General features: G+C 34.1%; 1 protein-coding gene across 7 annotated transcripts in view; it reads right to left on the reverse strand.

Annotated features, from left to right (window-relative positions):
* NBEA (neurobeachin) overlaps window positions 1–21,038 on the reverse strand; it is a 661,793-nt gene that overhangs the window by 208,232 nt on the left and 432,523 nt on the right. For all 7 annotated transcript variants that reach the window (XM_074330026.1, XM_074330024.1, XM_074330023.1 and 4 more), the window contains one exon: window positions 13,334–13,477. In XM_074330026.1, coding sequence (XP_074186127.1) covers window positions 13,334–13,477 — 144 coding nt within the window. The remainder of the gene's footprint in view (window positions 1–13,333; window positions 13,478–21,038) is intronic.

Here is a 21,038-nt window from a genome sequence, read left to right on the forward strand (position 1 = left end):
CGCTTCTTTGGACTCATTCTTAAGTATGGCACTATCAATTTAAAATAAATGTTTTTCCCCATAGAATTAAAAGAATAAAATGATTTAAATCAAAACTAAGTTACTGGAGAGTATGAGAAAGTTGGAACTTTGTTTTAGAATCCTGGGAAAGCTTTATTAGGCAGTAAGAACATAGAGATGTTTGTGTTTGTGCCTGGGGGAGAAAGAAGTTAGGGGAAAAATGCTACAGAAAATCTTAGATTGCTGTTATCCAGGATAGTTCCTTGGGTTTCAAGCATTTAAAATGCCTCAAGGGAAAACAAAGTAGAATGACAAAATCTAGACAGTGACTCTTTTCTTATGTACAGAAACTATTGATAGTGGTCCAAATGCATGATTAGAATAAGGATCCTCTGAAATTTTCAAAAACTTTTCTTGCATGAAAATAGTTCTAGAATGTCTTCGTTTGAATGAGGAAAATATAACTTGAACAATTAATAGAATACATACCTCAAGAGTTATGAATTTAACTTCCAGCGTTATTCCCTCTTTCCCTAATTCACACACACACACACACACACACACACACACACACAAGTATCCAGTATAAATACTCTATAAACCCAAATTTTATACTACAAAGCTCACCGCCCCCAGGAAATGGCCTTTTTGTGCCCTTCGGTGACTTCTGGAACATAATCTATCCTTACAATGAGATTAGCAATAACCAGTCGTCCCCCTAGTGCACTGGTCTCCTTACATTATTACTGTACAAAATGAGAGAGGTGCTTAAGAACAAACATTCATCTTTTCAGGTCTGAGTAAACCAACCTCTGGTGAAATTCAACTTACCATAGTCTGAAACGGAAACAGAAAGAATGAAGCCTTTTAGTAGGAGCAATTGAAGACTGCATTTTAACAAAATATCTGTTCATCATGGTAGAACATCTACTTTTGCACAAATATTATCTAAAATTGCATCTTATGTAATATATTTATAATAAATAATTTTTAAAAGTACTGAGAGACAATCAGATAGGCTCTAACTTTAATGTACCATTTATGTGTTTCAACTTATTTATAGAATAGAACATTATTTGTTAAAAAGAAACCAACAAAACCTAGAACATTTTTCAAAGAGGCAATGAGTGATTCCGTAGAAAAAAAAAAGTATTACAAATTTATATACTCTAAGTAAAATATCACTGAGTTATTTTCTAGCATTAAAACATACCAAAAAGACAATGATAGTTTTAAAGTTCATTGTGATAATTTGCTGTCTTTTGATACAATAGGTGAGCCAGCTGAGATTTGTGTTTCTAGTTATATCACATTTAGTTCAACATATGGAATACATTTTTCACTTTCTGGAAGGGTATTGACTCTTTTATAGCACTAGGATATCATTTAATGATGGAGAAGAGTAAATTCCTACTAGACTAGATGAGTGAATAAACCAGAGGTGATGATTTAAATCTATTGGACTAGGAGAGTACGTCTTAGGAACCCTTGGTTGGAATAAGTACCTTGCCTTTAGGCTCCCATGGTTTCCTGGGCACAGCTTTCATGTACCATTCATAATATATTGAATATATGTGTTTAGAAGTCTGTTTCTCCCATTGGGCATAAACTACTTGAAGACAGAAACATTATCTTCTTTACCCAACACAGTATCTGTCACATAGTATGCAATCTGTGTTATGGAATTGAATATAGAAAACTAAATATACCAATGTTGGCATGTATATGTCATAGTAAAAAGGCCACTTAAAATACGTAACAGATTACATGCTTCATATTTTTCTGGAATTGATTTCGAATTTCCCTTTAAAAATATGAAATCCATTGCATTTTATAGAAAGCATACATTTAAAAATATGCCGAAAAACCAATGAGAGTAATAATGTAATTGGTCATTTGAGCTGTATCACATGCATACTATTATTTTTAAATAGCATAATTTTATAAGTGCCGTATTTTACCTCATATGTAATTTGTTCCTTCTTTGTAACTTAAACGCTTCGAGTGACATATTTACCTCTGCATTCATTCATTCATGTAGTCAACAAAAATTATTCACTGTTCTGAGCCCTAAGAGAATGTGGTCATGTGCAAGGCATGGATTTTACCCACAGAGCTTATACTAAAGATAAGACATACAGGAACAATTTTGACATAAGGGAGAAAGGGTTTAGCTAAGTATTGTTAAAGCACTTTACATGAATTAATCTCATTTATTCCTCATAACAAATCTAAGAGATAGGTACTGCTATTATCTCAATTTTACAGATAAGAAAATGAGACTGAGTGGTGAAGTAATTTAGGGAAGGTCATACAACTAGTCAGTGGTGGAGACGGGATTCAAACCTGGTTATCTGAAACCAAAGTCAGGGCATGTAAATGTCACCTATACTGCCTCTCCCCCAAAGAGAGGGACCGAAACAAAAATTATATAGACATTCACAGAGCTTTGATGGTGATTTCCAGCCTTTTTTCTTTGGCGGGGTGCGGGGGTAGTTGAGAGTGGATGAGGCAGTGGCATCTGAAAGGAACTGTGATGGATGGTTAGGATTTGGACAGTGGGATGAGGGGGAGAGCACTGTAAGCAGGGGGGAAGAGTTTGAACAAATACACAGATGCACCATATGAATAGCAGAAAATAAGACTGGCCAGTGATTAGGACTTAAAGGGGAGCAGTGTGAGACAAAAGTGAAAAAACACATACAGCTTTGAATGTCAGACTTTACAGGTTAAGGCATCAAAGATTAAAGCTCAGGTATTACAGTGTAGAACGGCGGTGTTTATCCTTCTTTGGCAGGGGTCACACATCTCTTTGAGAAGATGGTTAAATATATGGCTCCTTCCTAGAAAAATTCACATATAAATCTTTGTCCATCCTGATTGTATAATAAATGAAGTGTTCATATTTTGGAGAAGAATTAAACTTTGTCGTTTAAATGATGCCTTCCTCTGTCTAAAGATGTTTTTCTGCCATGGCATTTATTGTTGTTTTTCTCCAGTCTCAGAAGACATATCTTTCTTCCTGCTCAAGCCAGTTACTCTTCCTACCTGGGATTTGGTCTGTCCCTCCCCTGCTCCCTTAGCTACTCTCCATCTTTGTCTCTCCCCTTCTTTGTTAATAAGCTTCTAGGTATCAGTTTCTATCTCTTAGCTCCTCACTGCTTTTCACTCCTTTTGGCTTTACCCTCATCCTCTACTTAGGCCAAGGTGTTAGGGAAGTAGATATTAATATGTTAAAGGCTTGGAAAAGTCTATCCACCAATTAAAAAACAAGTTGTGTAACATTTTAGGTTTAAACTCAGAATTATCCAAATGTGTTTAGGTATGCATTTTCTCTCATTAACGTATTTCAAAAACTGTGTTCCAAGGAGTATCACTTTAAAACATGCTGAAATGGAGTTCCTTGACGTGTAGAGCACGCTGTTCTTCTCTCTGGTTCTCCTACTGCCTGACTTCCTTCTCTGTGTCCTTGATGGGCACGCTTCTCTGCTGCCATTTCAACCTTGTTCCACGGGGGCTCTGAATTGCCTACTGCTCTCCTTTCTCTATATTCTCTCTTTCCTTGGGTGATCTCGGCGGTTTTAATTATGAACTCTATGCCCAACTTGGCTCTGAAATTTTAAACCTTTTTGTCCATTTGAAAATCATGGATATCCAGCAGATCAAGCTGAACCAATCATCTTCATTCCTTTCCCCCCTAAAACACATTAAAAAAAAAATCCCAAACACATTTAATAGCTTCTGGGTCTCTTCTCCCAGGTCAGATTCCTCTCATCCTTACTCCTCCCCCACAACTAGTCAATTATCACAGCCTTCATGTATTACCTTCTCAGAGTTGGTGTTTTTTTTTTTTTAAGCTGTCCCCTTCTCCTCTTTCCTGTCACCAATTAGTTTAGGCTCTCATCACTTCTGGTTTGGAGAACAATAGCCTTTTACCTCAGTCTGGGTATCCTAAAACCATAACCTACACAGTGGCCTGAGTGATGTTGAAATACCACATAAATCAGATATTATCATTGCCATGCTTAAACCTTTCACTGTCTCAGGGAGGCCTTCAGGATAAAAACTCCGTGTCCCCCTGGCTCATAAAGCTGCCCTGTGAACGCCTCAGCCTCAACCTCAGAGATTGCCAGCCTCATATTGTTACCGGAATAATTTAAAACGGCAGTAGTTTCGCACAGGTGGTGATGCTTTAGCAAATGATGTTTCCTATGCCTGTGACAACTCTTTAAATCTTTCTAAATCTTTTACTTATGCTTCCAGATGCGACATAGGAAACACCTATTCTAGGAAGGCTGGTCAAGGGCCCCGTTTTGTGTTACCCTGCTTTCCTTTGTACTTCTTGGTTGTTTTTGGTTTTGTTTTTCCCATTACCTGCTCTTCCTCTAGACTATATCCTCATTGAAAGCAGAAACTTGAACCATAGGTGTCTTTTTACTCCACACACCCACCATAATGTCTTGCCTATAGCAGATATTCAGTATTTATATTTGTTTGGCTTGGATAACCACATCCAAGCTGAGTCAAGTTGGGGTCTGACATCAAAGGAGGACCCAACAAGTCCTTCAAGCTCTTACCTTTACGATGTGTGATGACTTTTTTTTCTATTTAAATCTATTCTTTTCTCTTTTATTTCATTTAAAAATGCTGGTAATAACCCACATAATTGATTTGCTAACACGCCAAGGGGTTGCAATTCAGAATTGAAAAAAACAACAAAAAACAGATGTAGTAGAATGAACTAGTGATTTAACAGAGACAGAAAAAAAATGGGTTTGTACTTGGCTCATCGTTTTGCTTCTTATGCGATCATGAATAAGGACCCTAATGTCTGAACCTTAGCTTCCACATCTTAAAATGAAGTACAATACCTAATTCAGAGTTATAAACTCATCAGCCTGTGGAATTATTTTCTCTCAACAAATGTAAATGATGTCTCCCAGCCTTATTTGCCCGTCCACACTCACCTCTGTACAACTCATCTCCCTCACCCTCCCCCACCCCTTCACCTCCCACCCAGAAAACTGGGTGGTGACTGGGGACTCCTCTTCACTGCCCAATCTTAGATGCAAGATATATTTTTTAAGAAAGTTTTCTGTGATACCTGGTTCCTAACATTCCTGTTTTATATATAAACTGAACTGATATGTACTACAACTACACTTAGCTGTTTCATCTGTTAGTGACTTAAAATGAAGGGAAAATTCAACAGAACTTTTGAATTAAGAAAAAACCAACAATACATAACACATTGTAATCAGACTTCTTCTGATCAATAAAACTACCTAAACATTTTATCTGGCAAAAGATATTGAACAATATATAGATGGCAAACTCAGTCCGACATTCCCTTCTTTTTGCTGACAGAAAAGTTCTACACTTATACTTATTGGACTGATGATTTCAACCGATAAAGCAGATTCTACTGCAATCACTACTTATAAATTGATTGCCATATAAATACTTGTCCTTAGTGCAGACTGTTTTTGTTTAAGTACCTTCTGTAGGCTATAGTTCTGGCTCTGTAGCATCAAGCAATGGAAATTAACAAATAAATAAAACATTATTTTCAGATGACAGGAAGACTTTTTTGTTGTTTTGTATAGCACATCTCCAAATGTAGTGACAAAATCTGTCTCCCCTCATGTTTGAATTAGTGCCCACGTCTCTAGGATAGAGCACAGACCCCTCACAGGTGTGGCAGTCATTTGATGGTGAATGCCTCATCTCTTCTCTTCTCCAACTCACTAACATCCGCAGTCTGGCAGTAGGAAAACAGTTTGTTATCTCACATTTTTGCCCCTAAGTGTTACAAATAAGATGACGCATATATTTTCAGTAGGTGATTAATATCTGCATTCATATACTTTTTAAAAAACATGGCATATGGAAGTTTAGTTTCCTACATAAAGAAGAGCTATGGTCTATTGATAAGAGAGTTGAGTTGTTTATTGCGCCTGTTTTTCATGTTGGTAGTAAGTATAGCCATAAATCTGTAGAGGGATAATTTTATGGAAAATTCTCCATATAGAGAAAAAAGTGAAAAATAAAAATGAGATTCAACTAGAATACGCTATTAGAAAGAATAGACCTCATCACGGTGGTTTGTGAAACACAGTGTAACAAAGGGTGGCTTATTCTTAAAATACAAAAAAAGAGATGTAAGGATGTCACATATGATTTGTATCATGGATGATATCTAAAACACAAAGTTGAATTATGTCCTTTTATAATATTTTAAATTTACATAGCTTGGTTATCAGGGATACTGTTACCCTTAAGAGTACCTTAAAAGTGTTTTTTATAGACTATAGAATCCATGGTTGAAGGAGACATACATTTTTGGAAATACAGAAAAATGGATACAGTAAAATATTTGCAGACTTTAAAATGGCCTTGTAGATGTTATAAAAATAATACAGACAGGCTAAGAAGGCTAGATATTCAAGGTAAAGCTTTTATTTATTTTTACAACTCTTTGACTAAATTAAAAAATTAAGTTAGAAATTTAAATATTTTAGCTTTTTAAGAAATGGGCATGTGTTTAATGTTGTTTCTAAGAGCTTTGTGAATTCTGTGTTTGAAGCTGAACGTGAACCCTTTGGGTATACTATTTATGACTGGAAAAGCAACTTCCTCATTCAAAGAGAGAGAAAAAAGACTTATAAAGACTCATAAGGCTTTTTCAACATCAAATAGCTTTTATTAAACAACATTTTGATGAGTTAAGTGTGAGTGAGTCAGGGACATATGGATTAAATTTCCCTTGAAATACACATGGGTTTAAAAATTAAGGGGAAAATCCTGAGCAAAATGCATTTTAGAGAATCGAGAATCTTTAAAAGACATTTTTTCTCTCAATACAAATATCAGGATTTTCAATTCTAGTTAGACTCTGTAACTAAAACTACATAAAAATAAATTTGGAGAAATCTTTTACAAAATACTACGAAATACTAGTTTTGTCAGAGAAGGAATGCTTATTAACTATATATTTGAATTGGACTCAAGAAGCAGTTACGCTTACTCATACTTGATCTGAATCAGAGTTTATCTGCATCTATGAAACACTGAATTTGTTGTCTTGTATAGTATTTACTCTCTTATTCCATTAGACAACACAATCTTTCTGTGCTTTTGGCTCATCTTCTTTTTTTCTTTTTAAAATAAATTTCTCTGAAAAATTCTTAGCTTTTAGAGTTCTGTTGTTGCTGTAATTATATTTTTCTAGAATCTTGAGTTTCTCCTTCATCTTGTATACTCTGTATTTTGCTTTGTCCTTCGTTCTAGGTCTGTTTTTAAGTAACATTTAATTTATACACAAAAAAAACTTTGCCTCTGAAATCTGGACATTCCATGTTAGAACATCTGAAGGCCTAAATTAGCTATCTGATCATCTTAATTGTCTACTTTCATTTATTAGTGTAGACATATCCTATGCGTAACTTCCTGGTTATTTAAGTCACTGAGAGCTGGTGGTAGCTGAGCTAATTCTCCTTTTTTTTTTTTTTTTCTTTCTATAAGTCTCTGAGCTCTGAAGTTCTACATACTCACTAAATATTCAATATCTTAATTAGTAACTGGGTTTGTGAATGCAGCCAAATAGAGATTTAGGGAGGTAGGAATGGTCAACCTAAAAAAAAAAAAAAAAAAAAAAAAAAAAAAATTTCTAAGCAACAGTTTTCTCACCTGGAAACTGCAATGAACATTAAAGGTAAGTCACATAGGGAAGGTGAGTGTCACTTAGAAGAACCTCTCAGTGACTACATTCTGTTTCTCTTAGTAGTTAGACCTCCTCCATATTCCTACATTTTTTCTCATTCTTAAAATCACATAATGCATTCTTTTCTGAGTATCAGATTCTTGATTTTGATAAGAGTGTGTGTGTAAGAGTGAGTGTGTGTGTGTGTATGTGTGTGTGTGAGTGTGTGTAGAGGTTTATAAATCTACCACTTTGAAAAAACCACATAAAGAATTCCAACTCTTATATTCTAACACATCTTCCCCATGTTGTTAGTTCCCTATACTAATACTCTTTTTGAAATATTTAAAATCCATAGGATATAGAACATCTTTGCCATGTGTTAGAGAAAATATTTTTTGATTAAGAGTCACAGTGGTATCTTGACTTTAAAAATGGGAACCTTGAATCTGAAAAAAAAAAAAAAAAATGGGAACCTTAAGAGACATTTAGTTAAAGTGATACAATTTGCAGAAAATGGGATAAAACAAAGATCAGCTTAACTTTAGGTGTTCTTATCCTGGAAAAGTCAAGTGATGAGTTGAGTAATTATTTGAAATATTTCAACTAGTAGGAACAAATGATCTGATAATTCGATCCCCCCAATACTTATATTCAATAGCTCAAAATAAGTTTTGTTTTGTCTTTTGTTTTTGGTATAAATTAACTACATAATTATCTCAGCTTTCCAGTTTATTTTACCTACATGAACTTTGTCAGTGAAAACTTTTTAAGAGCAAGTAATTGTGTTAGAACATTTCTTCATGGTTCAAAGGCACATGGGATACGGTCGCTACCTTTAAGGAATGTACACTCTAAAAGGAGAGAGAAAACATACACAAAAGCATCTACAATATAAAGCTGTATGTGACAAATGTCTTAAGAATGACATAATTAAAATTTGATGGAGTGGCTATATAAATAAGACTGATAATAACCAGTGTTGGGAAGGATGTGGAGAAACTGGATCCTCACACACTGCTGATGAGAATGTAAAATGATGCAGCCACTTTGGAAATCAGTCTAGCAGTTCATCAAAAAGGTAAACAATTATTATTTGACCCAGCAATTCCATGCCTAGGTATATACCCAAGAAATAAAAATGTAAGTTTACCTAAAATGTTGTACATGAATGTTCATGGCAGAATTAATCACAATATCCAAATGATGGAAACAAACCAAATGTCCAGAAACTAATGAATGAATAAGCAAAAAGGGGTATATCCACTTAATGGAATATTACATACATGCTACAACATGAATGGACCTTGAAAACATTGTGCTAAGAAGCCAGTCACAAAAGACTACACATTATATGATTCCATTTATATGAAATATACCTAATAGGCAAATTTGAGGACAAAGAAAGTACATTAGTGGTCCTCTAGGGCTGTGTGCATGGGGAACGGGGAAATGGAGGGGATAGCCAAAGCATAAGGTTTCTTTTGCGGGTGATGAAATGTTCTAAAATTGCGGTAACAGTTGAATAACTCTGTAAATATACTAAAAATCATTACAATGTACACTTTAAATGAGTGTATGGTATGTGAATTATATCTCAATGAAGATGTTACCAAAAAATATTATTGGGTGACAAGATTGGCCAGTGAATAATTCATGAAGTGTTTTAAACAGGTCTAAAACAATGCGCAGAAATTTGATAGAGGGAGATAAGAAAGGGTGTAGACTAGAGATGTGCAAAAGATATTTCAGGTAAAGAAACAAGTTTGGACATTGACACAGGCATGTGAAAAATCTTTTAACTTATTTACATTAAATAGATGGGTAGACTGTTGGTAAGAACAACTTACATACATATAAACAAAGAGTATTTTAAAAATAATTTGCAGAGCTAATTTAAGTTTCAAATTAAAATATGTTGAGATTTTAGATTAAAAACAGGTGAATTATACCTATTAATTTCAATGTTTTAAGTAACAAAATAATATTTTTAGTAATAAATATAATATAGTACGTTGAAAATTTTTGTTATATAAAGAAATTTAGGTACTAATTTACTTTGGTGAATCACTGCAAACTAAAAAACGTAATTAAACTAAACTAAGTTAGGTGTTATTAATATACTAATTACTTAATTGACTGTCATACTTCTATATTATAATCATTAGCCATTTGGTACAATACATAATAAATTGAGCAATTAATAATCACACACATTTAACTTGCCTCTGGAGATGAACAGCTTGGGAAGAAAGGGAACTAAAAGTGAAACAGAAAATTGTACGATATTTAAATTTGTAAAACATTGTGGAACCTTTTATCTTTATTAAAACTAGGAAAATCTAAAGAAAATGGAGAAAAACATGCAAAAGGGTCAATATTTAAATAAAATTGTGCTTATAAATACTCTATCAAAAATTTTTAACTTACAATAATGATTTTTTGGGAACACACAAATAAAACTAAAATTAATAATTATGATATTCATAGAGTTTTAAATATAGTATACTAAAGCCAGTGTAAAAGTTGAATTATAAACAGGATCTTGTTTTTACATCATTTTAGAAGAGTCTTTAAGTATATACACATACATATTTAAATACACTATTTAGTGTATTTTAGTTCAAACCACATCTTTTATTGATTTATTTACACATTATTTATTTTAACATTCAATATTATTTTATATTAATTTCACATATACAGCATAGTGGTTAGACATGTATATAATTTAAAAAGTGATCCCTCTAGAACTATATATTTTTTAACCTTATGCAAGCTACTTAATCTCGCTTGGCCTCTATATCCTCGTTTGTAAAATTAGAATACTGATAGTATACTTATAGAGTTGTTGTAAATATTAAATAGATTATTGCATATAAAACCCTTGAAACACTACCTGGCTCTTATTAAGACATGCTAGCTATTCTTTTTTTTCTTTTTCTTTTTATAATCAGAAATTGATCATATCTTTTAAACCAAAGAAAACAGAATTAATCTTAGCTAAGTTAGCACTTTCTCTTAGTTTTCTGTTCTAATTAGCGCTTTTTTTTCTCTTGAATTTAACTTAATTATTAAGTAACATTGCACATGGACAAATTATAATGAATGGTCTCCTTACCTATGTGCCTGTCAACAAAACAGAGTTTTGTAAGACAGGAAAATGAATTATGTTAATTAGCAAGTTTAGGTTTACTTTTATTATTATAAAAATGATGTATGCATTCATATAAAATCTAAGAACTCTACTTTTATACTTTTGAAGGTATATTTCTTAATAACATGCAAGATCTCCTGGACTTTAATTTGGACTTAGATCTCCTGTGATAGCGAAGTTTTCGTTAGGCGGTTTAACACTATAAGTCTATTTACAATGATAAATTACAAATAAGAAACACATTATTTAACAAATTTTAATTTCTGAGACAGAGATAACAATGAGCTGCACAAAAACTTGTCAGAGCAAGATAGAAAGTCACATATTTTAAACCTAGGAATACTGGTTTGTAATTAACTTCTAAAAATAATTTTTATGTGTCATCACTATCATGCCAGTCTAGATGAACAAATAGGCTTCAGCATTTACAGAATGAATCTACAGATACCTACAGATTCTACAAAGATTTCTGTGACCCTTTCTTCTCCCTGCATGAAACACCCATCCGCTACTTTTGTATTGCATTCAAAGCCCAGGGTCATATTTGTGGACTGCAGTTTTAAAAATGAACACTATAGACTAGGTAGGGAATCACTATTTTAGGACAGTTTGTAAGATTTTAAGACACCAGAATTCCAAAAAAAGAGTATGAGTTAGGACCAGGTGGATAGAAATAGGATCAGATCTGCTCAAAGACAAATCTGTTTAAAATTCATAGACATTAGAGGAATTTTCAGAGAGTGAATTGGTCAAGAGCCTCACAATTCAATTGTAAAGAATTTATTTCAAGCATACTTTCATTGTTCTTTAGGTATTTTAACTTAATGCTTTTTGGGAATTTTGCTTATAAGCATAAATTAATGTTAACAATTACTGTAGCTACCATTAGAAGAGAGAAATATAAAGGGGTTATCAGTCTTTATTGGATCTTGCCTCTGGTATTATTGGGCAGATCTTATTACAATAAACTTCAAGATACTAGCCAAATTGTATCAACTAATTAATTGCCTTTGGGGGACTAAGGACCAGAGATTCTAAACTAAATTGTATAATGATTGAACATTTCTGTTAGCATATGTGAATGAGGAAAGGCAACACATTAAAAAGGTGAAGAATCATGTTTGTGAATTTTCTCTAGTTCTTTAGGCTCAACAATAAGATCAGGGAAAGATAAATCTGTGGCCAAAAGAAAATAATGGACTTTGCTTAAATTTCCAAATGGCCTCAGATAAAATTTCTGAACTACTGAAACAAACCACAAAACAACAAAACCAAAACTTGAACATTTTCTTAGGAATTCAAGGTAATAAACACTTGTTCACAGATTTAAGATTAATTTTAAATAGGAAAAATAGATTTTTCCTATTTCCATGACACAGAAATGTTAATAATATAAGCATATCCAGGAACTGGTATTAGATAACCTTATTAAACATTTTCCAGAAGAGGGAGAATAATGTGCCATCGCCAGCTTACAATTACAACGAACAGAAACGTGTTCTCCTAACTAAAAGGAGAACTCTCTAACTGGTAGAAATAGTTGGAGGCTTTCATAAATCATGCCAGGTAGTTTTCAGCACATGTCTGGAAACAGCAGTGCTACTTTGTATACAGAATGATGAATATAAATCCACTTCTGTATTGCCATCTGACACCCCAATGTTGTATGGGCTGAAAATAGAGAAGTGAGGCAAGGCTCAACCAATCACTTTTTGAGACTCTAAAACAGGAGTTTTCCACCTGAGATCTCGGATATGATTCCATGGACTGGCTTCCATCCATGGGGTTAGTGAACCATCTGAAATTGTGTACAAAATTGTATGTGTACCTTTATGAAGCAACCTGCTTTCATGAGATTCTCAAAAGTGGCTTAAAACCCAAACAATGTAATGGGCCAACACTATAAGATACCCATGTCCCATCTGGTCACTGGGGGTGCTGTTAGACCAGCACTCGGATAAAGTGGAAACTGAGGGTGGCCAGGTGGAAGAATGTGTGCTGGTGGTGGGGTCTAGCAGTGCAAGGACAGAGAACCCAGGAATGGGGAGGGACATTCCAATGAATGACAGCAGAGAGGAATGGCAAATTCAGTGGTCACCTGGCTGAAGTCTCTCTTTCTCAAAGCTGTTAGCATGTCAGTCATCTGCCAGTCGGTGAGTCCATCATCCAGTCCCCTCCCAATTATTTACACAGTTAGATGGAAACAATTTATGCTATACATTACTCCTATATTAAAAAGTTGCTCTTCATTACCTAGAAATTAGATGCTAATCATTTACTGTTAGTGAAATACATATTTGTTTGATACGCATTTTCCTTTCTTCAATACTAGACATGAGATGAAGTAAATTATTCACAGTCACATGACTGAGCACAGTTCCAACCACTGGCACCCACTTTTTCACCAGGAGACAGATGTTAAATTCAGTATTTATTATTTACAACTAATAGAAGAAAAACATTTAAAAACTTACCTGCAAGATTGTCTATTTCCTTCTCCTGGAGCAGACTGACTGCGTCATCATCTCCTTCCAGCATAAGTTCGGTCTCTGCACTCTGATTCACTATTGCTTGACTTCGGAATGTCTTCTTCGACTTCACCACATCTTCTTCAGTGCCTAGTCACAAACGAAATGTAATAATTTAGGTCACTGCGATTGTTTTGCTTCCAGTGCGTATTAGAAATCATCTATAACTTTCTCATAATTATATGCTGCATTTACATGTAACTTCACAATTATAGAACATTCTTACCTTTATCTTGTGTGGTCTTCTAAATAACTGTGACAAAGGCAGGGGATGCAATCCCCTACCCCTGTTTTACAGATGAGGAAACAGCCTGTGAAAGCTGCATGCCTTGTTGAGAGACTTAGGGCTTGGTGGTGATAGAGAAAGGATTCTATCATCCACGTCTTGGGGCCCTAAGATCACTGCACTTCTTATCAAAAATCTGCATCTCACCACAAACTTGGTTTTCTGGTCCACAAAATTATACAATTTTATACAATTATACCTTTGTGTGAATTAGTATGAGGTCGGACAATTAAGATCCTGAACTTGTTGTAATACTGTTGCTAACCTTTTTTGATATCAGAGGGATTATTCATTATGAATTTGTACCAACCGGACATTTAACCAAGTTTACTATTTGGAAGTGCTGAAAATGCTGCATGAAAAAGTTAGATGACCTGAACTTTTTGCCAATAATTCATGGCTCTTGCATCACAACAATGCACCAGCTAACATGCCACTGTCTGTGAGGAAGTTTTTAGCCAGTCAAAAAATAACTATATTGGAACAACCTCCTGACTCACCTGATCTGGCCCCCAGTGACTTCTTTCTTTACCAGAAGATAAAGGAAACATTGAAAGGAAGACATTTTGATGACACTCAGGACATCAAGGGTAATACAACAGCTCTGATGGGCATTCCAGAAAAAGAGTTCCAAAATTGCTTTGAAGGGTGGACTAGGCGCTGGAGTCAGTGCGTAGCTTCCCAAAGGGAGTCCTTCGAAGGTGACCATAGTGATATTCAGCAATGAGGTATGTAGCACTTTTTTTGGGATGAGTTCGTGAACTTCATTGTCCGACCTCATACATTGATCAGATTGTTTGTGAAAATAGATAGGTATGAATAGAACAAGAAAGCATTAACATCTGAAGGGAGAAATGGTTGTTATTGGGCAGCTACAGAAAGGTTGACTTAGGAATGCTGTAGGCAAAACATAAACTTCACAATAGCTGTTTCCTTAGCAATTAATGAAATAAGTAATGGTTTTCTAAAGTGACATCCTGAAAAAAAAAAAAAGTGATATCCTGATTTTGTTACATAAAATACTACAAAAGGCCAAAATCCAAACACAAAAAAATAAGTCAGAAGAATGGAAATATAGCAAAAATTGACCTAGCATTAACAGGTCAATCAATATAAAGGTTAGAAATTAAAATGCAGTTGAATTTCTTATGGATTTGACTGCTTAACAAATATTTCACTATTTACATTCAAACACCTGTGTTGGCAGGTGACAATGAATATAAAATTACCTGAAGTACAAGTAAATTATATATATATATATATATATATATATATATATATATATATATATATATATGTTTGTGTGTATATATATATTATAGCTAAGCAATTCCTCTATTTCATGTCACTTGAAGATGAAATTCTACCTGGAAGAAGATTCATTTATGGTTCTAGCAGTAGTATTAGGATATAGGCTTCAAGGACCAGCACTAACTAGGAAAACACAATCACATGTCATTTGGTGTGGCAGATATATTCCCAAAATGGAGCCTAATAAATCACTCCTGTATGGTGGTGGTGTATCAGTTCTAGGGGATGCTATGATATGTGTACACATGCAATTATTCTCCAAATCTTGTGATACCTTTGGCTAAAACTTGCCATTTCACAATAATACTTTTGGTCAATCCTACTAGGCCCAGGAAAGGACTCCCACAGTTTATTACTAACTGTTGATATTTTCTTAGAAGTGCACCTGGCTGCCATAAAACCTTCACTGTAACACAGAGTGTTAGCTTCTTTTTCTGCAGCTAGCATACTTCTTCTCTTCAGTTACTCAGAGCCAATTGTTTGCTAAAACGTTAACAAATTGACTCAAAGATAGCCTACAGAGGAGTAAAAATCACATGTTGAGGAACACACTCATGGTACAACAGCACTGCCGTGTCACTGGCTGAGAGGGCGTCTGTCATCCTAGCTCTTACTGGACACTAGCATTTAGAGAGCATGGCTGAAAATAACTTAACAGGATAAAGGCATAGACTGCTAAATATATAGTTTCATAAATACTTCAGACAAAGAGTGTTATTACAAGTCAATGCTACTTGGGAGGTGGGGGGAATCAAATGGGTTATATGTACATTCTTCTTTCACTGGCCCATAGGTAATTCTTATTTCTGGAATAAAAACTGAGGATTGATTACTGAACACTCCATAACCTTATCTTAATTTCATTTGTTTTTTCGGTGATATAAAGCCAGCACAACACTAATCTTCTGGGGTTAGCTCTCTTTATAATGTATTTGCTTCTTGGGTAGTAACTTAATTTGACAAACCCAGAGCTTGCTTCATCTGAGAACAAAAGAGGCAAATCCAATGATTAATAGCCAAGAAGTCTCTCTTGAGGTGTTTATGGCCATATTTCTACTAGACATCTTCAACTGGATATTCCCAGTTCCACATTTTCCTAACTGAACAAATCATCCTCTGCTCCTCCACATCCTATTTTGATCAACACACTTACTGAAGCCACAAACGTGGGATTCGTCCTGCAAGGTCACGCCACTGCCCTACTCAGGCCACCACCATTTTGCTCTCGAGGGCGTCCACAGCTCCCTCAGCTACGCATCCTCCATGCTTCTGTCAGTGTGATTATTATGAAACACAAATACGTTGAGGATATTTCTCGCTTAATTTCATTTATCAACTCCTCCCAAAAAACGGTGCTCAATGCAAGGCTTGCCCTTATGTAAAGGATAAACTCCGAACTCCTCAGCATGGCTGAGCAAGGCCTTTTATCCTCTTATTACCAGGTTTGCCTTATTTTTTTTTAAACCCCCATCAGCAATACTGGGTCATTTACAGCTTCCAAAGTAGGTCAGGCTTTCTCAGACCACTTTACCTGTGCTAATATTATCCCCTTTGTCTGGTATGTTCCTTCCTTCCTCCTTTGTTTGGCCAATTCCTACTTGACCATCAAAGTGCACCTCCTTCCGGTACCTTTCCCAACCAAACCCTCTATACTTTTACAACTGACACAGAACCCAACCACACAGGATAGGTGCTATCTGATGTGTGTCCCTTCTCCACTACGCTCCAGCCTGGTTTCTGCAGCCTCTGTGCCTGCCACACAGCAGGTGTGCTGCAAACGTTTGCTGAACTGAAGTTCAAGTCTCCTCACCCCATGTTCCCACCTCTGATTTCTGAAGGTAGGTTTGTGTGCTCTTTCCCTTATTGCTTCCTCCACACCTCATAAATCTACTGCAGTAGTTATCGGTATTGTAATTGTTTGCTTGTTACGTCCACATGGCCTGGAAGCTCTTAATGACTGGAAACATGCTTCTGTCTTTGTATTCTCAGTTCTTAGTGCACTGCCTGGCACTCTTAACAAGCCCGGATACATACTGAATTAAGTGAATACCCTGCAACATAAAGTTATCTCTGGATAGTTCCTAATCTGCAGGTCCCAGGGTACCTCAGAGATTCTTGGTGATCTGCCTTCAGTTCGGGGAAAAAAATTCAAGGATCTATATATTTACAGAAAAGGAAATTTGGTTCTTTATATAAAATAACCAATGAAACCTTTTATGTCTGAGTCACCCTAATAAAGCAAGTTTTTCCTTGTATCACAACCATGTGTAATCTGCTTTGTCATTAAAAGAAGCTTTACGTAACTCTTGTTCTTAAAATTAAAATCTATCAAAAAGAAAATGTACTCAACCAAAGGTGAGCTCTAAAATGCATATCAAGCTTTTAATTCCATCCCCTTTTTTAAAGCAGTGAAACAAATACGTCTTTAAAAAATATAGTAAACTAATCCATGCCAACACACTGAACTCATCATCCCTGTTGAAGTGTTATCAGTTTGCAGCTCAGGAAACTTCCTGATTTTATGGTACTGCAGCAAACATTTATCTAAATTAAAGTGTACGAGATCCAAAGGTGCTTTTCAATCACAATATCCTTTATGAATTAGAGTTTCATTCATCAAAATTACAGGCAAAAAGAGGTAAGGTCTCAAAGGGCTGTCTCATTACAAGGCTTATAAACACTGTCCTTAGAAAGAATTGGTTTAACACCTAACAAATCAAAATCTGATTGGGAAGAGAATTTATTTGAGATCATCTATCTTCAGAAGACACGTTGGGCTGTGTGCACTTCTTGGCCTCTTTTCGCCATTCATCAAGAAATTAACAAGCGAATACTACAAACCACCAGAATGCCTCAGATTTGAAAATGTGGATTATGTGTAAAGCTGGATAAGATAGACATATATGCTTATTTTCTAGAAAACATTACAATGCCATAAAATGTGTAAGGTTTTAGAATAAAAGAATTTCACTAAATTAGACTAATAAATCCAAATGCAAAATTGCACTTATGTTATTTTCCACATTATGTTACAAATAACAAATTCTATATACATCAGATTTCTCTGTAAATATGTTATACTTGTTTTGTATGTAAAAATGTTATCTAATATAGAATAAAAATGTTATCTAATATAGAATACGACATTACATGAACCTTCATAAAGCTCCACTTTCATAAAATTTCTCTTAAACAAGAAAGATCCATGTGAAACAAAGTATATTTTAAAAGTGAATTAATAAGAGAACTAAATGCATCTACTACTGTTACTATTCTCTAGCATTATTACTACTATAATTGCATTATTATTTAAAATAGTTTTACTGTTAGTTTAAATAAGTTAAAATATAGAAAATGATAAATTAGATGCATTGATTTATCTTTATAATATTCAGAGAAAATGTCTATCTAGAAAGTCTGTACAATCAAGGTAAAGACATTATTTCATTTGCCCATCGTGTCTTTTTCCATTGATAAATATAAACAGTTAATGTAAACAAAAATACTGCATTGTAGCTTATTTTTCTTTCAGGAATTATTCTACAGTCAACTTTATAACATCTATACTAAAAAAGAAAAAAGTAATTTTCGATGATAGATAAACCATAAATTATATATTAGCCAATGCACAAAGAGAAAAGATATACTAAACCCATAACAAGCCAATTTTAGTGTAGCATCAGCTTCTTACCAGTTTTATGCTATTGTTACTATCTGCATGAGAACTGAGTTATTAAAATGATACGTGTATATACAGAGGGTGCCAAAAAATGCGTACACATTTTAAGAAAGAAAAAAACTATTAAAATTGTAATACTCAACACATACCGATAACAAAAGATGAATACAAGTTACGTGTATACATTTCTTTTGGCACAGCGATATATATATGTATATACACACACACACCCATATATATACACATATGTATGTATATATATGGGTGTGTGTGTACATATATATGTATGTATGTATGTACCTACCTACCTTATGTATATCTACTGTGTAAAAATGCATTTTCAATATTATTTATCTGCACAATTTAAATACAAGGTCTATGACTCATGATCTGGTCCCTGCTTACTTAACCTCACTATTTTACTGATTTGACCTCTTCACACCTTATATTCCCTAAGAGCTGAATGTTTTTGTTCCCAAGCATGCCACCCTGTTTCAAACCTTTAAGTCTGACACATGTAATTTCTTTTACATGGAATTCTCTTACCTGCTGTGCCCTTCAAGATTCAGTGTAGTTGATTACTTACTCCCTTCTCTGTATAAACGTGGTATCTTATAAATAAAGTCATAATATATTATCACTGGTTTTTGGTGTTTTTTTTTTGTGTAATCTTTTATTTAGGTATTCTCTTATCACATATTAATTTCCAGTGTGTCAAATGTCAAATGAAGTGGCAATCAATCAATATCTGTTGAGTGAGCATATGAAAACATAAACATATTCAAATACTAATAATTTTATATGCATGGTACTTATTTTTCTCTTTATGTCTTTTACAGCTTCCTCATAAATGAGGAAGCTGGACTATGTGATTTGCCATTCTTACTTTATTTTTCCTGCAAACATCCATTAAGAACATATTAAAAAAATATATCCTGACCAATCTCAATTTCAGTTTCCCAATCTGTGAAAGAGGAATAAGTATTTATCAACTGAACTCTCACAGTATCATTGCAATGTTAAAATAAAACAATAGTTGCTAAAAAACTGAAATCTGTGAAGATTGTTTATGTGATAAATTCTTAAAAATGTGTGTTACCATTTTGATAAAATAAATAAAACAAATTAACAATTTTAAAAGAGTTTACTAAGTACATGATTTAAAATTGAACAAGAACACAGCCAATGCTTGTTATGGCCTGTAATAATGCTGCCCAAGTTTTACGGAAAGGAGGAAAGAAAGCAGGCTGATATGAGGATTATAAAACTCAAAAAAGACAGTGCGTGTGTCTAAGGTCTTAACACAGTGCCTCACAACAGGTATTCAACAAAAAATGGTTTCCTTTCCTTAAGCTGGGCTGAATCTTCTTCTCCCTGCCATGCTGTCACAGCACTTTGTTTATATTCACTACAGTAACATGAGCCTTCAACCAACCCTCCTCTAGGGTGGACGCTCCCTGCAGACAGGATGGATGGCTAGCACACAGGTGCCATGAAATGTCTGTGAAACTGAATGGAGTGTAAATAGCTTACAGTATACATTGTTTTCCCCCGATAACTATATTATTCATTTAAAGATATAATGAAATAAAACTATATAAGCATCAATGTATTTGACATGCATTTTTGATTTTGTATATGGCTATCTTAATTAAGAATACAAATATTCTTAATACCTTGGGTATTTGAAAAAAAAAAGAATTGCTTTCTCAACAAAGGTAATATCAGAATTTGCTATATGTATATTGCATTTAATATAGCTCTTCATCATTGGGAGGAGATGGGCAGAATGAAAATTTAGCCTCATTTTAATTTTATTTAAATGAAATATATCAGGAAATTCCAATGTTTCTAAACATTTAGAAACCAGCTTTACAAGATGACAACTTCTCCTTTTCTGAAGGAGAAGTTCTTTTGAATATATACCATTTTATAACATTGTATTTTAGCTTTTAAGATGCATTTTGACAAAACTACCCCTATGTAAGTAAGATAATATTCTGCAATTCATTTTCAAACCTAAGTATTTTCTTTTAGAAGAATTAATGACATATGAATACTTTGGGAAATTTTAAAGATTACTTTTTCTCATTAAAGCTGAAATCAGAGCCATAAATACCTTTACAGAACAGTGTTTTTAGTAAGTCTAAATGATATTATTTAATTTCCACTAAAAGGAAAAGATTTTAAGATAAATATACCGCTCAACTAATTACATTAGATATGGTGACATGGTCTCATGCAATCATATGTATGAATCAATCTACATGCTGAGTTTACAATTTTGAACATTTCAAAAAAGATGAAGTGCTTAATATTATATTGAAAACTCTGATTCAGGAGCCTCACTTTACCAATACAAAATCACTTTACTG

The sequence above is a fragment of the Rhinolophus sinicus genome, linkage group LG04 (genome assembly GCF_036562045.2).
Source record: "Rhinolophus sinicus isolate RSC01 linkage group LG04, ASM3656204v1, whole genome shotgun sequence".
Taxonomy (NCBI): domain Eukaryota; kingdom Metazoa; phylum Chordata; class Mammalia; order Chiroptera; family Rhinolophidae; genus Rhinolophus; species Rhinolophus sinicus.